Source organism: Notechis scutatus, chromosome 6 (assembly GCF_049901735.1).
Source record: "Notechis scutatus isolate UNSWTSFEM ecotype Mainland chromosome 6, rNotScu1.2, whole genome shotgun sequence".
NCBI classification, from domain to species: Eukaryota; Metazoa; Chordata; class Lepidosauria; order Squamata; family Elapidae; genus Notechis; species Notechis scutatus.
Genome location: NC_142014.1, coordinates 26,591,949 through 26,608,724, shown reverse-complemented (window position 1 = coordinate 26,608,724; position 16,776 = coordinate 26,591,949). Strand labels below are relative to the sequence as shown.

Sequence of the window (16,776 nt, the reverse complement as noted above, 5' to 3'; positions counted from 1 at the left end):
TGTTCTTAACATGTTGTCGTTGTTCCTAAATGGATTGTTTGGGATAGTCCTTAAAGGTATTGGACCAGTGGTGTGTTTCAAATATTCTTTATCACTGGTTCGGTGGCCGTGGCTTGGTTGGGCGTGCTTTACGCATTTGTGCACACTTTGGGTGCACGTGTGTGTGCCAAATGCACTTTGCACAGGCGCAGAGGCGTTTTGAGGCCCCTCCTGCAATCCTGCACTCTTCCTGAGGCTTCAGCTGCTGCTGCATGGCAATTGCTGTGCCGGCTACCGGCTCGACAGAACCAGGCCAAACCAGTAGAATCCCACCATTGTGTTGGACTAGAAACAGAGATCTGAGTTTTTAATCCTCCATTGGGGATGAAAAATGGCAGGGCCAATTTATCCCAAATCTTGTTTTCTTCAGGCCAAGTCACCTCAGAGAGCAGTTGCTATAGCGAAAATATGAGTTTGGAGCCACTACAGATAGTACCACAATTTGTTTAGTGATCGAAGTTACAGCACTGAAAAAAGTTTTCCATTTGACCATTTTTTACAATCTTAACCATTTCAGCCATCCCCATGGTCACATGATCAAAATTCAGACCCTTGGCAACTTTCATATTTATGACGGTTGCAGTGTCCTGGGGGGAGGGTCATGCGATCCCCTTTTGTGACCTTCTGACGTCAACAGGGAAGCCGGATGTCAGGGTTCCAGCAAACCTCCATTCCAATCAGTAACTCTTGAGACAAACATATCTCAAAAGTACCTTTATTAGAATAGCACCTGGCACATCTGTGGAAACCCGAATCTACAAGTTTTTTCAGGCTTTCCACAATTTCCCAAACTACAAATCCATCCCGCCTTGGTCATCACCACATTACATGGCCCAATCACGATCCGTCCAAAAGTATAAGATTTCATCCTGCGCCATACTAAATAACCTTGAACTAACAAAATAATTTTGTCTACTTAGAGCTACTTAATTGAAATCTCTCCCTCCCACTTTCTCAGGCTATGTGGTAGCATGGAATAGAGCTTCCAAAGATGACCCTGGATACACAGGGCAATGTCACCGTTTGAAATACGAGCGATCGTTCTAGCTTTGTCTTTGTGTGAAACACCATAATTTAATTTAATTTTAATTTTCTCGAGCTTGTCTTTCCTCCTTTGGCTGTACGAGTCCAAGATAAGAATTAAAGATTTTTTTCCTAGGACTGGCTGATAGAGTGGCTCAGGTGTCGAGCCAAGATTAAGGGAACCATGTTCTGGTTCACCCTTTGCCACTGATGCAGCAGTGGGATCCTACCTGTTCCACTACTGGTTCAGTGGTCGTGCGTGTGTACCTAACACGCGTGCAGCTTTCCACACACCAGCTGAGCCCTGCACCGCCTATCATCTGAGAGGAGAAAGAAAAGCACAGGGGCAGCTGGGAGAGCCACTCCTCTGCTTTTCTTTCTCCTCTCAGATGATAGTAGGCGGCTTTTTCCCCCTCTCCTCTGCTGATCATTGGGAGGCTTTTTTACTACCGGTTCGTCCAAACCGGTCCAAACCGGTAGCATATCACCATTGCACTGATGCAAGGAAGAACAATAAAGATGATTAAGGGACCAGAGGCTAAAACACATGAAGAATGATTGCAGGAATTGGCTATGTCTAGTCTAACAAACAGAAAGACTGGGGCAGAGGTGGGCTGCTGCTGGTTCGGACCAGTTCGCCTGTACCGGTAGTTCTGACAACTGGCTGGACCTGTCCACCGGCCCCAGTGCTATCCTGTCCTATATATCTCACTCTCTGGCTCACTCACTCCGCCCATGCAGCCCAGCTGATTTTCGCGGCTCGCCCACTCTACTCACTGTGGCTGCCCGAGGTGTGCTGGAAGCTGCGCACATGAAATCACCATGTGTTTGAACCCACATGTAAGTGTGGAAGGTTCACATTTTCAGTTCTACACTATGCAAACCAGTTATTAAATTATGTGAAGCCCACCTGACTAGGGAGTGACATGATAGCAGTCTTCCAGTCCTTAAGGATCACACAGAAGAGCAGTTTGAGGGCCAGGGGCATGACAAGATATATAAGTAGTCCTTTACTTAAACCATTCATTTAGTGGCCATTCAAACTTATAACACAACCGTTGCAACATCTCATGGTCATACAATCAACATTCGGAGGCTTGGCAACTGGCATGTAATTATGACGGTTGCAGCGTCCCATAGTTGCGACCTTCTGACAAGCAAAGTCCACAGGAAAGTCGGATTCACTTAACAACCTGTTACTAACTGAACACCGGCAGCAATTCACGTAATAACTGTGGCAAACGTGGTTGCAAAACAGAGCAAAACTCACTTAACGATCATCTCACTTAGCGACAGGAAAATTGGGCTCAATTGTGGTCGTAACTGGAGGATGATCAGTAATGGGGGGAAGATTTTTTTTTCAATTTTATTTTTTAACAACAAACATAAACAAACACAAACATAAACACAAAACATAAAACTATTTATCCTTTCTACAGTGTGTGTCGGTTGGTACATATCTTCTTGTGCACAATATCAACAGTCTTTCCCTTCTAGATACATTATTAAAACTCATATAAATATGCATATTATTTTATATTAACTCATTAGACTTTAATTATAAATTGCATCATCCTTTTTGAGCAAATCTCAATTTTTTTACATATCTTGATTCATAAGTATAATTCATTTCATTGTAATCAATTACAACATATTACATTGTCTTGTCTTTATTATCATCTTTATATTGTATTATATTTTATTTCCCTATTTTCTTATTTAACCACTGATAAGATAAATCCCAAATTTTACAATACTCTTTTATCTTCTTGCTCTCTAATTGCTAATGTCAATTTACTCATTTCTGCAAATTCCATTATTTGGGGGGAAGATTATTAAAGAGAGATCCAACCTAGAACCAAGAAGAAATTTCCTGACAGAACAAGTAATCCCTGGAATGGATTGCCTCCAGAAATTGTGGATGTTCCATCACTAGAGATTTTCAAGGACAGGCTGACCCATTTGTCTGAAATGGTAGGGTTTTTTGTTTGAGCAGGGGGCTGGACTAGAAGACCTCCAAGATCCCTTCCAACCTGATTATTCAATGTTCTACGAAATTTATCGGGTGACTTTGAGACAGTCATATTCTCATGCCAACTTACTCTAAAGAAGGGTTGTTATAGGGGGGGAAAAGAGAAGAACACTTCTATCATTAGGAGCCCCTGAACAAAAAAGGATATACATTTGCAAGTTAAAAAAAAATGAAAATATTTTGGCACACTGCAAGCATTTCACTTCCCATGGAAATTGCAACTGACTGCCATGCAAGCCTAAACAACTGAATGATCCATTCTTTCTCCTTTTGAAGCATGAAATCTGAAAAGACTGCTGAGAAGGAATAAGTGATTTGTATCAGGAACATGCCGTAGCCTGTTCTTGGACTTCTTACAAGGACTTTACTGTTGATATCCTGGAACAATAACTGGGGTTTTATTAACCCATCTTTACAACTTGCCATATGCTTTAGAAGCGTTTGGACTATGTATTTATTTCAGAAAATATATATAGACGCCCAACTCACTCTTAAGCGATTCCGGACAACTTGAATAGAACAGAATTAATAGCGTTGGAAGGGACCTTGGAGGTCTTCTAGTCCAACCCCCTGCTAAGGCAGAAAACCTTATACCATTTCAGACAAAGGGTTGTCCAGTCCAATTCCGTCTTTTTAAACTTCCAGGATTGGCGCATTCACAACTTCAGGTAGGAAAGTTGTTCCACTGGTTAATTGTTCTGTTTGAACATTTCTTATTTCTAGGTTGCTTCTCTCCATGATGAGTTTCTACCCATTGCTTCTTGTCCTGCCCTCAGGTGCTTTGGAGAATAGCTTGACTCCCTCTTCTTTGTGGCAACCCCTGAGATATTGGAACATTGTTATTAAACTAGACATACCAAAATCCTGCAGCCATTCGTTGTATAGCCTCCAATCTTGCTTGCTCTTCCCTGTACCCTTTCGAGAAACTCAACATCTTTTTTCCCATCATGGCAACCAAAATTGGATGGAGTTTGCAAAGTGTGGTCTTACCAAGGCTTATTTGCAACTTTCAAGGCTAAAAGCCCATTACAAAAACAATAAAAATAATAACTCCCCCACTTACACCAGCCTGGTGATAACAAATGAGCCATTTGATGGCCTCCATCCCACTCTGGAATCCCCAGGCCTGTTGGCAAAACCAGGTCTTGGTGTCAACGTGAAAGCCACTCTTATTTCTTCAGGGACGATATTCTATAGGGGAGTGAGGGAGCCAACACAAGAGAAGACCTTTCTTCTTGGTCTCATTAGATGGTCCTCCTTAGGAGAAGTGACCTGTAACATTCCCTGCCTCCCCGCACTGGTGGTTTGAGTAGAGGTGACCAGGAGGTGGGCTGCTACCGATTCGTCCTGGTTTGGGCGAACCGGTAACTAATTTTATAATTTTTAATTGCCGGTTCAGTGAACTGGTAAATCCCACCCCTAGCTGGCCCTGCCTACCCCTCCCCTCCCTGGAGTCCCCATGTGGCCCATTTTGGAAGCCAGTAAGTGCAGGGCCCACGGGGAGGCTCGGGGAGTGTGAAAAACGGGCCCAGAAGTTCCAGAAGGCTGGAAACAGGCCCGTTTCCAGCCTCCAGAGGCCTGAGAGGCAGTTTTCGCCCTCCCGGAGGCTTGAGGAAAGCCTCCAGAGCCCCCCTCCCACCATGATGCAGGAGGCCGATGAGGCCACGCCCACCATGGCCACGCCCACCCAGCACCCGGGCAGAGAACCCTTTGCTAAAATTTTTGAAGCTCACCCCTGGAAGAAGATATATAAATAATTCCCTAAATTGCCCGAATTTCACTGAAGATGTTACCTCACCTGGTAATGAAACGTTCGGAAACCAACTCACAAGTTTGGAGAACGAACCTCCAAACGCTGTCCTGAAATTCCAGGTTATTTCAGGGTCCACGCACTGGTCCTTCATGGACCTTCTTTTTATTTCCAGAGAAGGGGACAATATCATAGAGGCAGAAGGAAATGTCCAGGATTGATAACAGTTCTCCAGTTAAAAATGAGAAAACTTTACAATAAAATAGTTATTCGAGGTAAGGTAAAGGTAAATGTTTCCTTTGCATATACGTACTAGTCGTTTCTGGCTCTAGGGGGCAGTGTTCATCTCCATTACAAAGCCGAAGAGCCAATGCTGTCCGAAGACATCTCCTTGGTCATGTGACCGGCATGACTAAACGCCGAAGGCGCATGGAACGCTGTTCCCTTCCCACCAAAGGGGTCCCTATTTTTTCTACTTGCATTTTTTATGTGCTTTCGAACTGCTAGGTTGGCAGAAGGTGGGACAAGTAACGGGAGCTCACTCCATTAAGCGGCGCTAGGGATTCGCCAACCTTTCTGATAGACAAGCTCAGCGTCTTAGCCACTGAGCCACCGCGTCCCTCTATCTATGACTATCGGAGGTAATCATCGATATATCTTTTATGCCATTCAGGATTTTGAAGATGGAATGATTCGAGGTGGACCTCTGAGCTTAGCACTGCTGCATTATTAGTTTTGCCACTTGTTCTTTAACTTCTGCATCGTGATGATGCAACAGAAATGCCAGTTTTTGAGTATATAGAGAATTGTCGGAGAGAGTAGAAAAAATTGAATCTTCATTGTATAGGTTGTGGATAGCAGAACCCTTGTCGTGTCTCATGGACTTTGTCAGATTCGTGGTGAACACAAGGACTCTGAGCAAAACATCTTTGTTTATGCAGCTGTCAAAAAGAGATAGGAGAAGAGGTGCCTGGAAAGACATGGAAAAAAATGTAAACCATGTTCATTTGTAGTTTAAGTTTAAAGAAACAGCGTGCATTTATTTATTCACGTGCATTTATTTATTTAACAAAGTTAATGCTGAGTAGATAAGAGCAATACATTGCTTTGGATGGTCCCAATGACTTAATAGGCAATTATATGTTGAGTAAAATCAGGGAGCATAATTTCTGAAAATGTATTCATTTATACATTATGCTTCCAAAAATAATAATAATTCTAGATTCTAGAATGCAGTTTCCTGGATAACGTCTATTCCATTTCAAACCCAAAATGCTGAATAACTTCAGCAATTATTTGTAAACAAAAACTATTGCTGTTTTAAAGTTTAGGACTTTAAAACCGACAAGGGCTATAAATAAAGCTTACAATGATGCGCACAGGTTTCAGTGGCTATGCAATAAAAGGATACATGTTTTCCTTCAAAATTAGAAGGAATTCATAGTCTAAAGCCGTGATGGTGAACGCAGAGCCACTTCTGCCGACACACGAGAGGTCACCCAGAAGAGTCCCACTGCGCTTGTGTGCGCGCCGCCCACCCGATTGTCGAGTATCTGGCATGCATGTACGGGGGGGCATGGGAGATGCACGCACAGAGATGGGCGGGGCGTGTGGAGGGATCGCATTTGCATGCACAGAGGGCGTGGGGCCCCCCCCCCCGCACACATTGCTTTCTGGGTGCTGGCGTGTGTGCATGCAATTTTTGACATGGGAGCCCAAAACGGTTAGTCACCACTGGCCTAAGAAATCAAATAAATGAACGAGTGAAGGAAACAGTCGAACGAGAAGGAGCAAAGGATGAAAGCAGCTTTACCTGCGAATTAAGTAGATGTTCTGCCATAGCTGGGTTTGCTGATAAATTCACAAGGACTTTCAGGACTTGAACCTGTAATATTGAAGAGAGTTCCTCTGACTTGTCTATCGAATTAATATGAGATAGAAGTACATTTGATGGACAGCTAGGATTTAAAGGGAATAAATAGTTGAGAACATGGCTTGCATTGAATGAAGTGGTACAGGTAGTCCTTGACTTACAATTTAGTGACCGGTCAGCTACAACAGCACTAGAAAAAATGACACGCCCATTTTTCAGACTTACGATCATTTGCAGTATCCCAATGCTCATGGAATCAAAATTTGGATGCTTGGCAACTGACTGATATTTATGAGCTTTGCAGCGCAACTTAACAACTGTGATTCACTTAACAACTGTGGCAAGAAATGTTGTATCATGGAACAAAACTCACTTGACAACTGTCCTGCTCAGCCAGAAAAAAAATTAGGCTGAATTGTGGTCATACATCAAGAACTCTCTGTGTTCCCGTTGAAATGATTTACCAATTTATATTTGACTTTAAGATTTTATTTCAGTTTGGAAAAGTCAAATAGACACACTCCATTCTCATTTTTAACACTTATACCATGTCATTGTTCTGACCAAGGCTTCCTGAGACACCAACAAACACACACAAACCTAAAACTCTTTTATTTTAGTTCAATGGCAGTGAATTATTGTCATTCACAGCCCAGAATGAGTCTTAACCAGTTGTAATTAGTCCCAGGGACATTTGCCAAAGTGTAGTAGTGTAGTAGAGATGTAGATCCTGTAGGGGGCGCAAGCAGCACACTGCTGTGCCTCTGGGCCTCAATACCTACATGGGCCTCTTTGCATGATCTCACTCCCTGTCCCAGGCTGGTAAGTCCTGGACTGGTACAATGATCTCATCTGTTAACATCACTACTATTCTTAAGGATTGGGGGTGGGGGGTTTCACCAATCCTAATGCTGTATCTTTGTTGCCTTTTGCTGCTTGTAAAAATCATATAAAAATAATAAACGCTGCCCAGGCAATCAGACATCTTGGCACCCTGCACAATGACTGGTCTTTGAACTCCATCATGAAAGTTCTTCGAGAGACGTCTGATAAGAACACACCTTATCTTACTTGAAGTGCTGCCAACGACTAATGTCCCAATTAGTCTTTCCAAAACCAAATGGAGCACAAATTCACCATGGAGCTTTCAGAGTCCAAACCGATTACAGCAAACAACGTTGCTTCCTGCAAAGGTTCCTGTCCCTTTGCACTTCCTTTATATCTTATGGAAGGGGCAATAACCTCCAAGCCTTACTCCCAAGTTGCCCCTTTTGTCTTAGCTGATCCTGCCTTCTGGCAGCTCTGTGCATGCGCACACTGGGAACAAGCTCCCCTTGTTCCTCTTCCTCACTGCTGTCAGATTCTGGAGGCTTAAGTGACTTATGGCCGTTGTTCACATTTATCACCGTTGCAGCATCCCCCACAGTGATGTGATCAAATTATGATTGCAGTGCCCCGGGCTCCTGTGATCTCCTTTTATGACCATCTTGACAAGCAAAGTCAATGGGGAAACCAGATTCACTTAACAACCAGGTTACGAATTTTAAGAATTGCAAACTCACCAAACAAATGTCTCGCTTATCAACAGAAACTTGGAACTCGATTGTGATCTGCCTATAGTTAGTTTCAGAGTAATTAATTAGTGTTAAAGTAATTTTGTTAGTAATTAAGGTTAAAGCAGGGGTCCCCAAACCAGCTATGCTGGCTGGAGAATTCTGGGAGTTGAAGTCCACAAGTCTTAAAGTTGCCAAGTTTGGAGACCTCTGGGTTAAAGAATTAACCTAAAAGACTAAATACTGAATGTTCCCTTCTATTTTAACGATAAAACAGGAAACTATTGTACCTGAGTCCTTTCATTTCCTTCAAACAGCAAGTGCAGAAAAGTGGGGATGAAGCTAGTCATCATGTAATGATAGTCGTTTGTCACGGAAATGTTGGTTAAAAATCGAAGGCCGGCTAACTGCAATTCGGAGTTTACAGAAGAGGCTTCCACTTCCTCACACACATTGGTAATGTAGATCTGAGGGAAAGAATAGAAACACCAAAAACACTTTTAACCAAGACATTACTACAAAGCCACAGAGGTCTCGCCAAAACGTGGGGGAATTCACTGGAGAAAGCAATCATGTTGGGAAAAGTTGGAGGTAAAAGGAAACCAAGCTGCCCAAGAACATGGTGGATGGACACCCTGAAAGCTGAACGAGCCAGAGCATAGAACAACTCAAAGGAGTAGTGCAAAAATAGGAAGACTAGCTCGATACCCGTGCTTCGCTATGAAACGATGTGATCAGGCTTAGTTTTTGGGGAGGAAAATTCTGCCTCTGCTTACCAGGATCCATCGGTATTCATCTGGCTAGTGTCCTGTCAGTGTGTGAGAGTTGAGGCCTGTTTGGAAACGGAAACAGTATTTGCTGTGTGAGCATGGAGACAGCAAGGAGCCTGGGCGTGGCTTAGCTCAACTGTTCTGTGAAACTAAAACTGAAACTCCTCTCCTCTGCTTGTGTTTTGCATTTGGAACAGATTTCTTTTCAGGTGGGGACGGGGAGTAGAACTCCTTAGCATCAGAGCGTGTTAATAATAATAATATACGAAATACTAATGCTCTGATGGTCATTTCAAAAAATCCTTTCTTAGCGAGCACCTAGAAGCCAAGTGGAACATACGTGCCAAATTTCAATTTTGTAGGCTTTACGGTTCTGGAGATTTTGTGATCATGCGTGAGTGGTATTTAGCTTTTATATACTGTATATAGATTTGGAGAGACCTGGCCCACAGAATCGCCAAAAGCTGGAAATGACTGAATGGATAATATAACCATCATCAAGCCACAGAGTTTATCACTGTAAGATCAGCACTATAAGAGGCTAGAAACAAAGAATGCTTCCCTTCAGGTGGTCTCATGCTTAGAAGTCCAAAGTTGACTTTACACCTGTATTAAATTACAGTTCTATCAAATTTAATATTTATATGGATTTGAGTCAAAGGCAGTAGATGCATCTCCCTTTTTCCTCTTTCTTCTTCATTCGAAAGAGGAACCCTTTCTATTCCATGGAGTGTGATGACCCAGGGTGGAATACAAAAGCAACAAAGTCACAAAAGCAGGTGAAGTCCCTTTAATTCCTTCAACTTGGCTTCAAAGATCCAATTATCATGGACTGGAGAAAAAACTCCCCCACAAACAGTTGTGAAAAGGAAGAAATGCCGTTGAAACTCAAAATACATATAAATTATAAATAGGAAAAAAACAACACAAACACACTGAAGCAATTAATGAGACAAAGCAGGATAAGGGCTTGTAGACGTCCACAGATATTGAAATATACACACTGGGAAGGATGCCAAAACTCAGATAAGAACTGACAGACTAGAAATATTTTCATGCTTTGCTTCCAGCACTGCCCCATGCACAGTTTGTCCTTTTAAAAGTCCTCACAGCTGCAGCCCATGAAGGGGATCAAGGCCCTTTCCTCCCCTGTAGACCAGGCCATTCACGTTTCTCCCTTATCCGCTCCTCCCTGCGTGCCCTAGGATGGAGAGGGGATGGGCCTGGGTCTTCCTCTGAATGCCCAGCTGGCCTGTGCCCTTCCCGTTTCCTCCACAACCTCCGGAGCCACACTTCCACTCCCTGTCCACTGTTCCTCCTCTCCCTCTGAGTCAGATTCTAACAGGGGCATGACAATGGAGATTCTCAGACATCCAGGTCATAGTTGTCCCAAAGTTGCTTTTTCAAGGAGGCAACTGGACTTTCTTGGTTTTTTTCCCTTTAAGACATTTCGCTTCTCATCCAAGAAGCTTCTTCAATTCTTGCTTCTGGGTTCTTCAGAACTGAAGAAGCTTTTTGGATGAGAAGCAAAACGTCTTCAAGGAAAAACCAAGGAAGTCCAGTTGCCTCTTAAAAAAGCACCTATTGGAGAAAACTTTCCATCCATTCTCAAAATCAGACCACCTGTTCCATATCACACAGCTTTCTGGTTAAAACATATCAGGTCAAATGCCTGGTATTAACTTCCTATTACTGATGGTTTTAAATTGCTTTTGTATTTTTTTAAAAAAATTGTTACATTTATTATATTAGTAACCATCAACTTGCATACCTAATGACTGGGGTTTCACTTTAATCACCCCTATATTTCACAAAGTTAAAGAAATATGACACAGTTAGTTGCCATCCATAAAACCTAATAAGTATTTCAGTAAACTAAAAGGCAGATAAAATTTATCGGAAACTTTTGGATAAAGTGAAAGATGAGAACCTTATACAGAAATACCAGAGCTGGAAGGGACCTTGGAGGTCTTCTAGTACAACCCACTATTTAGGCAAGAAACCATACACCATTTTAGATAAATGGTTTTTCCAATCTCTTCTTAAAAACTTCCAGTGTTCGAGCATTCACAACTTCTGGAAGCAAGTTGTTCCACTGATTAATTGTTCTGTCAGGAAATTTCTTCTTAGTTCTTAGTTGCTTCTCTCCTAGATTAATTTCCATCTGTTGTTTCCTGTTTTGCCTTCATACACATTATTTTGAGGTCACCGTGCCCTAAACTCTTCTAATCCCTATAAGTCTCCTGAGTGTTGTGAAAAGACAGTTTATAAATTATTTTTAAAAAGTTACTATGCTAAATAACATCCAACTGATCAATATCACATGTAACAATAAAACCAGTATTCCTGCTGCATTAATTTTTTTAGAAACCCTATTTGTATGCATTTTTATTATACAGTGTTATTTTAAACTCACCTTTAGTTCCTCTTGGTTTTTGGTATTCATACTCAAGTTATTGAATGCATTGAGTGCTTTCTGTTTAACATCGGTGACGGGAACTGAAAGCATTTTTCCAATCAGAGAGAGGCCACCTAAATTTCGAATGATATCCTACAAATTAAACAAATAGGAAAATATCATATATAATCATCTTAATCCCTAAAGTCCAAAAAACCTCATTTAATGGAGGGGAATTTGACCAAAACGAACAACACTTCTCTGTATATAAAAAATAACTGTTCTTAATAGTTGGATTACTGGAAAATAAAGTTTAAAGATTAATAATGCAAAGGAGGTCATAGCACAAAGTCACAATCATATGGTCACTTTGAAAAAGATGTCCACAAGCATTTAATATCTATAATTGTGAAATTGCTTTCTGTTCCTTTCTGTTAAAGCTGAAGATTATTAACAGTGGGGGTTTTTTCCACTGCTGTGATAGGCTCATATTTCTTGATTCCTAGTAATGCTGTCACCATTTCTTTCACATATAAATTCATTTCTTCTAAACAGATAGGTTAGTATGTTTTGATTTTGGGACTGAAGAGCCATGGTTGCTGATAGTAGGTAAGAGACAAGAGAGACAAGAAATAAATTGTTTTGGCACCTTTTGCAAGTCGGAGAAGGCTTAAAGAACGAAAAGAACCTTAAGCCAATAGCATCCTTTCCCCCTTTAAACACCAACAAGCGCTTGAGAGTCAAAATGAAAAAGAATCAGGATAATTAGCCCATTTCTACACAGCACTATGGGGTAACATGTTGTTAGTATCTCCCTAGCAGGCTACCAGCTGAAACAGAATAAATTTTGTGCATAAACATCTTGCTATATGTCACTATACAAGGCTATATAGTCCAGGGAGTGGCTGCTACTGGTTCACCCCAGTTCGGGCAAACCGGTAGCTAATTTTATCATTTTTAATTGCCGGTTTGGCAAACTGGCAAATCCCACCCCTGGCTGGCCCCGCCTAGCCCCTCCTGTGCCCTGTTTTGGATCCCAGGTAAGTGCAGGGCCAGGCTCGGGAAGGATGAAAAACAGGCCTCCCAGAGGCTCTGTCATGTCCCTGGTGGAGACTGACTCTGAGGGAGGGGAGGAACAGCCCACAGGGAGTGGAAGTGTGGCTTCAGAGGTGGTGGAGGAGGCTGGGGAAGGGCAGAGGCCGGCTGGGCAGTCAGAGGAGGACCCAGGCCCATCGCCTCTCCATCCTAGGGCACACAGGGAGAAAAGGATAAGGGAGGGACATGGTCTACTTGGGAGGAGAGGGCCTTGATCCTCTTCATGGGCTGCAGCTGTGACAACTGGACAAGAGGACAGACATGCATACGGGCGAGTGCTGGAAACAAAGTGTGGAAATATCTCTAGTTTATTGTTCCTCTCTGAGTTTGGCGTCCTTCCCAGTGTGTGTTCTGATATCTGTGGACGTCTTCAAGCCCTTATCTTGCCTGGTTTGTGTGGTTTTTTACTCTTTATAATTTAAATGGCATTTCCTCCTTCCTGTAACTGTTTGTGTGGGAGTTTTTTGTCTCCAGTCAAGGATATTTGGAGCTTGGAAGCAAAGTAAAGGAATACAAGAGGCTTCACCTGTTTTTTGTGACTGTTTATTTTGTATCCCACCCTGGGTCATCACAGGCTCTGGAAGTCTGGAAACGGGCCCATTTCCAGAGGCCCTCTGAGCCATTTTCGCTCTCCTGGATGCTCGAGGAAAGCCTCCAGAGCCTGGGGAGGGGAAAAAACGGGCTTCCCGCCATGGTGCAGGAGGCAGAGAACCGCAACTCCATTTTTTAACTGAATATTCTCAGTCTACCCTTAAGATTGTATTGCTTGTCCTTTTTTTATTTTTTACAAAGTCAGGTTAGCTGAGGAATTCTGGGAGTTGAAGTCCACAAAGTCTTAAAGTGGCCCTGTTTGGAGATCCCTGTATCACAACACTGGCTTTTTTCTATGATGGAATGGAAACAAAGAAAAGCCCTTACTTGATTTACAGAGAAAGCCGCGCTGTTGCCCAGGGTAACCAAGATCTGTTCATGAACCGAAGAGTCCTCTGTAGACTCCAGCAGATGAAGAAGACTCTTAATGTGACGGGCCTCAAGACCGCCATGAGAATTTGAATCATCACTGCCCCCTAATGTTAGAAAATAAATATTACACCTAATGGGAAAAAAATCATTACTTATTAGTAACCTACGATTATCACTAAGCGCTGTATCTTATGATTTTTGATGAGTTTTATTTTTTTCTTTATGTACACTAAGAGCTTTTGCACTAAAGACAAATTCCTTGTGTGTCTAATCACACTTGGCCAATAAAGAATTCTATTTTATTCTATTCTATTTCCTATTCTATTCCTATTCCTATTTTCTATTCTATTCTTCTTCTATTTCCTATTCTATTCCTATTCCTATTTTCTATTCTATTCTTATTCTATTTTCTATTCTATTCTATTTCTATTTTCTATTATAATCTATTCTTATTCTATTTCCTATTTCCTATTCTATGCCTATTTTCTATTCTATTCTTATTCTATTTCCTATTCTATTCCTATTTTTTATTCTATTCTTATTCTTATTCTATTTCCTATTCTATTCTATTTCTATTTTCTATTCTATTCTATTCTTATTCTATTTCTTATTTTCTATTCTATTCCTATTGCTATTTTCTATTCTATTCTTATTCTATTTCCTATTCTATTTCTATTTTCTATTATACTCTATTCTTATTCTATTTCCTATTTCCTATTCTATATTTTCTCTTCTATTCCCGTGGATCAAAACGGAACAAAATAAGGAAGGGGAAAATCTGACCTTGCGGGACGCCCCCCAAAGGTGCCCGGTGGAGGCTGGATAACCCGGGAGACCCCGAGGCTTCTCCCCCACCGAGGCTGCCCGGCTCTCTTTCCAAGCCCCTCGACCGTGGGGCGGCTCCCCCGCTCCGCCTGTAAGTCACCCGGTAAAGGCCATAGGTGACTCCCGCCGCCGCTGCCGCCGCCGCCGCCAGGCCCACCAAGCCGACCCGCAACGACCAACCGCCCGATTCCTTCATGGCAAACAAGACACGCGTTTCTCCCGGGCTGGGGGAAAAAGGGGGGGGGATGGGTAGACTTTTGGAGCACGTGGGAAAGCGTCTTCTTCCGTTGCACGCGGGTCAGCCGGGCTCCACCTCCAGGGGGGTGGATCCCGGGGAATCTACCTCTGGGTGGATCCGAGAGACGGTCGGCGCTGGGACTGGACGAGTTTTTGGCAATCGCGGAGGAAGGGGATCCAAGGCTCTTGCCTGCTTCCCTAAAAGAACCTCTCCGGTTCCGATCCGGATGTCTTGGAATAGTTTGCACCCGTTCACACGTGCGCCGGAGAGAGGCGCGTGTCTCCCGCATCTGTGTGGGAGGAGGAGGGGGGAACCGACAGCGGAGAGCTGGAGCGGCCGTTGGGAGCGGGGGCGGTGGTCGCCCGCCTTCCCAGCTGTTCCAGCCGGTGGGTGGGTAGGTGGGCAGCCTTACACGGATCCCCTTGTGACTGGCCATGCCCGTCCTTCGGAATGGGGACCCCGCTTTGAGGGCCTACTTCCAGAAGTATGCCATCCCGGATATCTATGAGGTAAAGAAGGCACCGTATCCTCTGGGGATGGGGGCGTGGGGGTGGGATTCAAGGCAGTCTCAGGCACCCCCACTTTGACCTTGAACTGATAAGACCTTGAACCATGAATTTTGAGAGAGGGTCCTTGGTGCTCTCTGAGGTGGCTTGTTTCCTTGCAGAAGTTGCATTCCCCAACTAGGTAACACCATCGGTGCTACAAAGGTAGTGGGGTTTGTTTGGGAGGAGGAGGAGGAGGAAGAAGAAGAAGAAGAAGAGGAAAAAGATGAAGACTACTGTGGTGTGCTTGGTGCTTTCTGAGCTGGCTTGTTTCCTTGCAGACATTGCGTTACCAAACTAGGTAACACCATCAGTGCCACAAGGTAGTGGGGTTTGTGAAAAGAGAGGAAGAGGAGAAGGAGAATGTGGGGTCCTTGGTGGTCTCTGAATTGGGTTGTTTCCTTGCAGACGTTTCATTACCCAGCTAGGTAACATCATCAGTGTTAGAAAGAAATGGGATTTTTCTCTCTGTTTACTGAATGTTACCTAGTTTGGATAAGGAAACCTCTGCCAGGAAACCACCAAGCTCAGAGAGCGCCGAGAATCCCTCATTTCAACCCTGCACTACAGCTATCGGGAGTCCTCGCCTTACAACAGTTCATCAAAGTTACAACAGCACTGAAAAAAGTAGGGATTGTTTTTTCAAACTTACGATCTTTGCAGCCTCCCGTGGTCACGTGATCAAAATTTGGATGCCTGGCAACTGACTCATATTTATGATGATCACAGTGTTCTGAAGTCCTGTGATTCGCTTTTGTGACCTTCTGACAAGCAGTCAATGGGGAAGCCAGTTTCACTTAATGACTGGGTTACCAGCTGAACAAGTGCAATGATTCACTGAACAATGGTGGTAGGAAAAGTCATAAAATGGGGCAAATGTTTCTCTTAAAATTCGTGATACACTCAGAGGGATCTATCTATCTATCTATCTATCTATCTATCTATCTATTCTCTCTCCATCTATCCATCCATCCATCATTATCCATTTTCTCTCTCCATCTATCCTATCCTCTCTCTCCATCTATATCCATCCATCCATCATTATCTGTACTCTCTCTCCATCTATCTCCATCCATCCATCCATCATTATCCATCTATTCTCTCATCCATCCATCATTTATCTATTCTCATCTATCCTGTCTCTATCTCTCCATCTATATCCATCCATCCATCCATTTCCATCCATCATTATCTATTCTCATTGTCTCATTGTCTGTCTGTCTCTCTCTCTCTGTCTCTCTCTCTGTCTCTCTGTCTCTCTCTCTCTCTCTCTCTCTCTCAGCAAAACAAGAAACAATGGCTCGAAACAAATCAAGGAGAGAACCAACCTAGAACTAAGGAGAAACATCCTAATGGTACGAATAATTAACCAATGGAACTTCAGAAGTTGTGGGTGCTTCATCACTGGAGGTTTTTAAGAAGAGACTGGACAGCCACTTGTCTAAGATGGCATATGGTTTCCTACGAGCAGGGGCTGGACTGGAAGACCTCCAAGGTCTCTTCAAATTCGATGACGATGATGAAGAAGAAGCTTTGTTTACATCACAAGTGCCTAATTTTACTTCTGGGCTAACTGATGGCATGTAGAAAAATAGCAGGCAAGAAAACGATAGTACGCTGTGTTCCTCAGGATTTGGATCATGGTGGCTTTGAAATGAACTTTACTTTATAA

The 16,776-nt window shown here is 43.0% G+C and overlaps 2 protein-coding genes across 3 annotated transcripts in view; one reads left to right on the top strand and one right to left on the bottom strand.

Annotated features, from left to right (window-relative positions):
* Positions 1-4,993: 4,993 nt before the first annotated feature.
* Positions 4,994-14,635, bottom strand: ARMC10 (armadillo repeat containing 10). Of its 2 annotated transcripts, XM_026677222.2 has the most exons (6): positions 14,280-14,635; positions 13,452-13,600; positions 11,457-11,591; positions 8,561-8,737; positions 6,658-6,729; positions 4,994-5,814 (listed from the first exon to the last, which is right to left on the bottom strand). In XM_026677222.2, exons 1-6 carry the CDS (start codon positions 14,515-14,517, stop codon positions 5,557-5,559), a joined length of 1,029 nt encoding a protein of 342 aa, XP_026533007.2. In that variant the 5' UTR covers positions 14,518-14,635; the 3' UTR covers positions 4,994-5,556. The 2 variants fall into 2 exon arrangements, with proteins under 2 accessions (XP_026533007.2, XP_087823900.1); XM_087967774.1 differs by lacking the exon at positions 11,457-11,591 and having other exon boundaries at positions 14,280-14,621.
* A 280-nt stretch (positions 14,636-14,915) lies between these two features.
* Positions 14,916-16,776, top strand: part of FBXL13 (F-box and leucine rich repeat protein 13) — a 71,864-nt gene continuing 70,003 nt past the window's right edge. Inside the window, exon 1 of the mRNA XM_026677245.2 lies at positions 14,916-15,068. Coding sequence (XP_026533030.2) covers positions 14,994-15,068 — 75 coding nt within the window. The 5' untranslated portion in view covers positions 14,916-14,993. The remainder of the gene's footprint in view (positions 15,069-16,776) is intronic.

Bases quoted from the DNA above. Each gene is read 5' to 3' on its own strand.
- ARMC10 (XM_026677222.2), bottom strand. From the start codon at position 14,517: ATGAAGGAATCGGGCGGTTGGTCGTTGCGGGTCGGCTTGGTGGGCCTG. The intron at 11,592-13,451 runs GTAAGGGCTTTT...TTTAATTTGTAG, and splicing joins CGGCTTTCTCTGTAAATCAA to GATATCATTCGAAATTTAGG. The intron at 6,730-8,560 runs GTACAATAGTTT...TCAATATTACAG, and splicing joins AAGGAAATGAAAGGACTCAG to GTTCAAGTCCTGAAAGTCCT.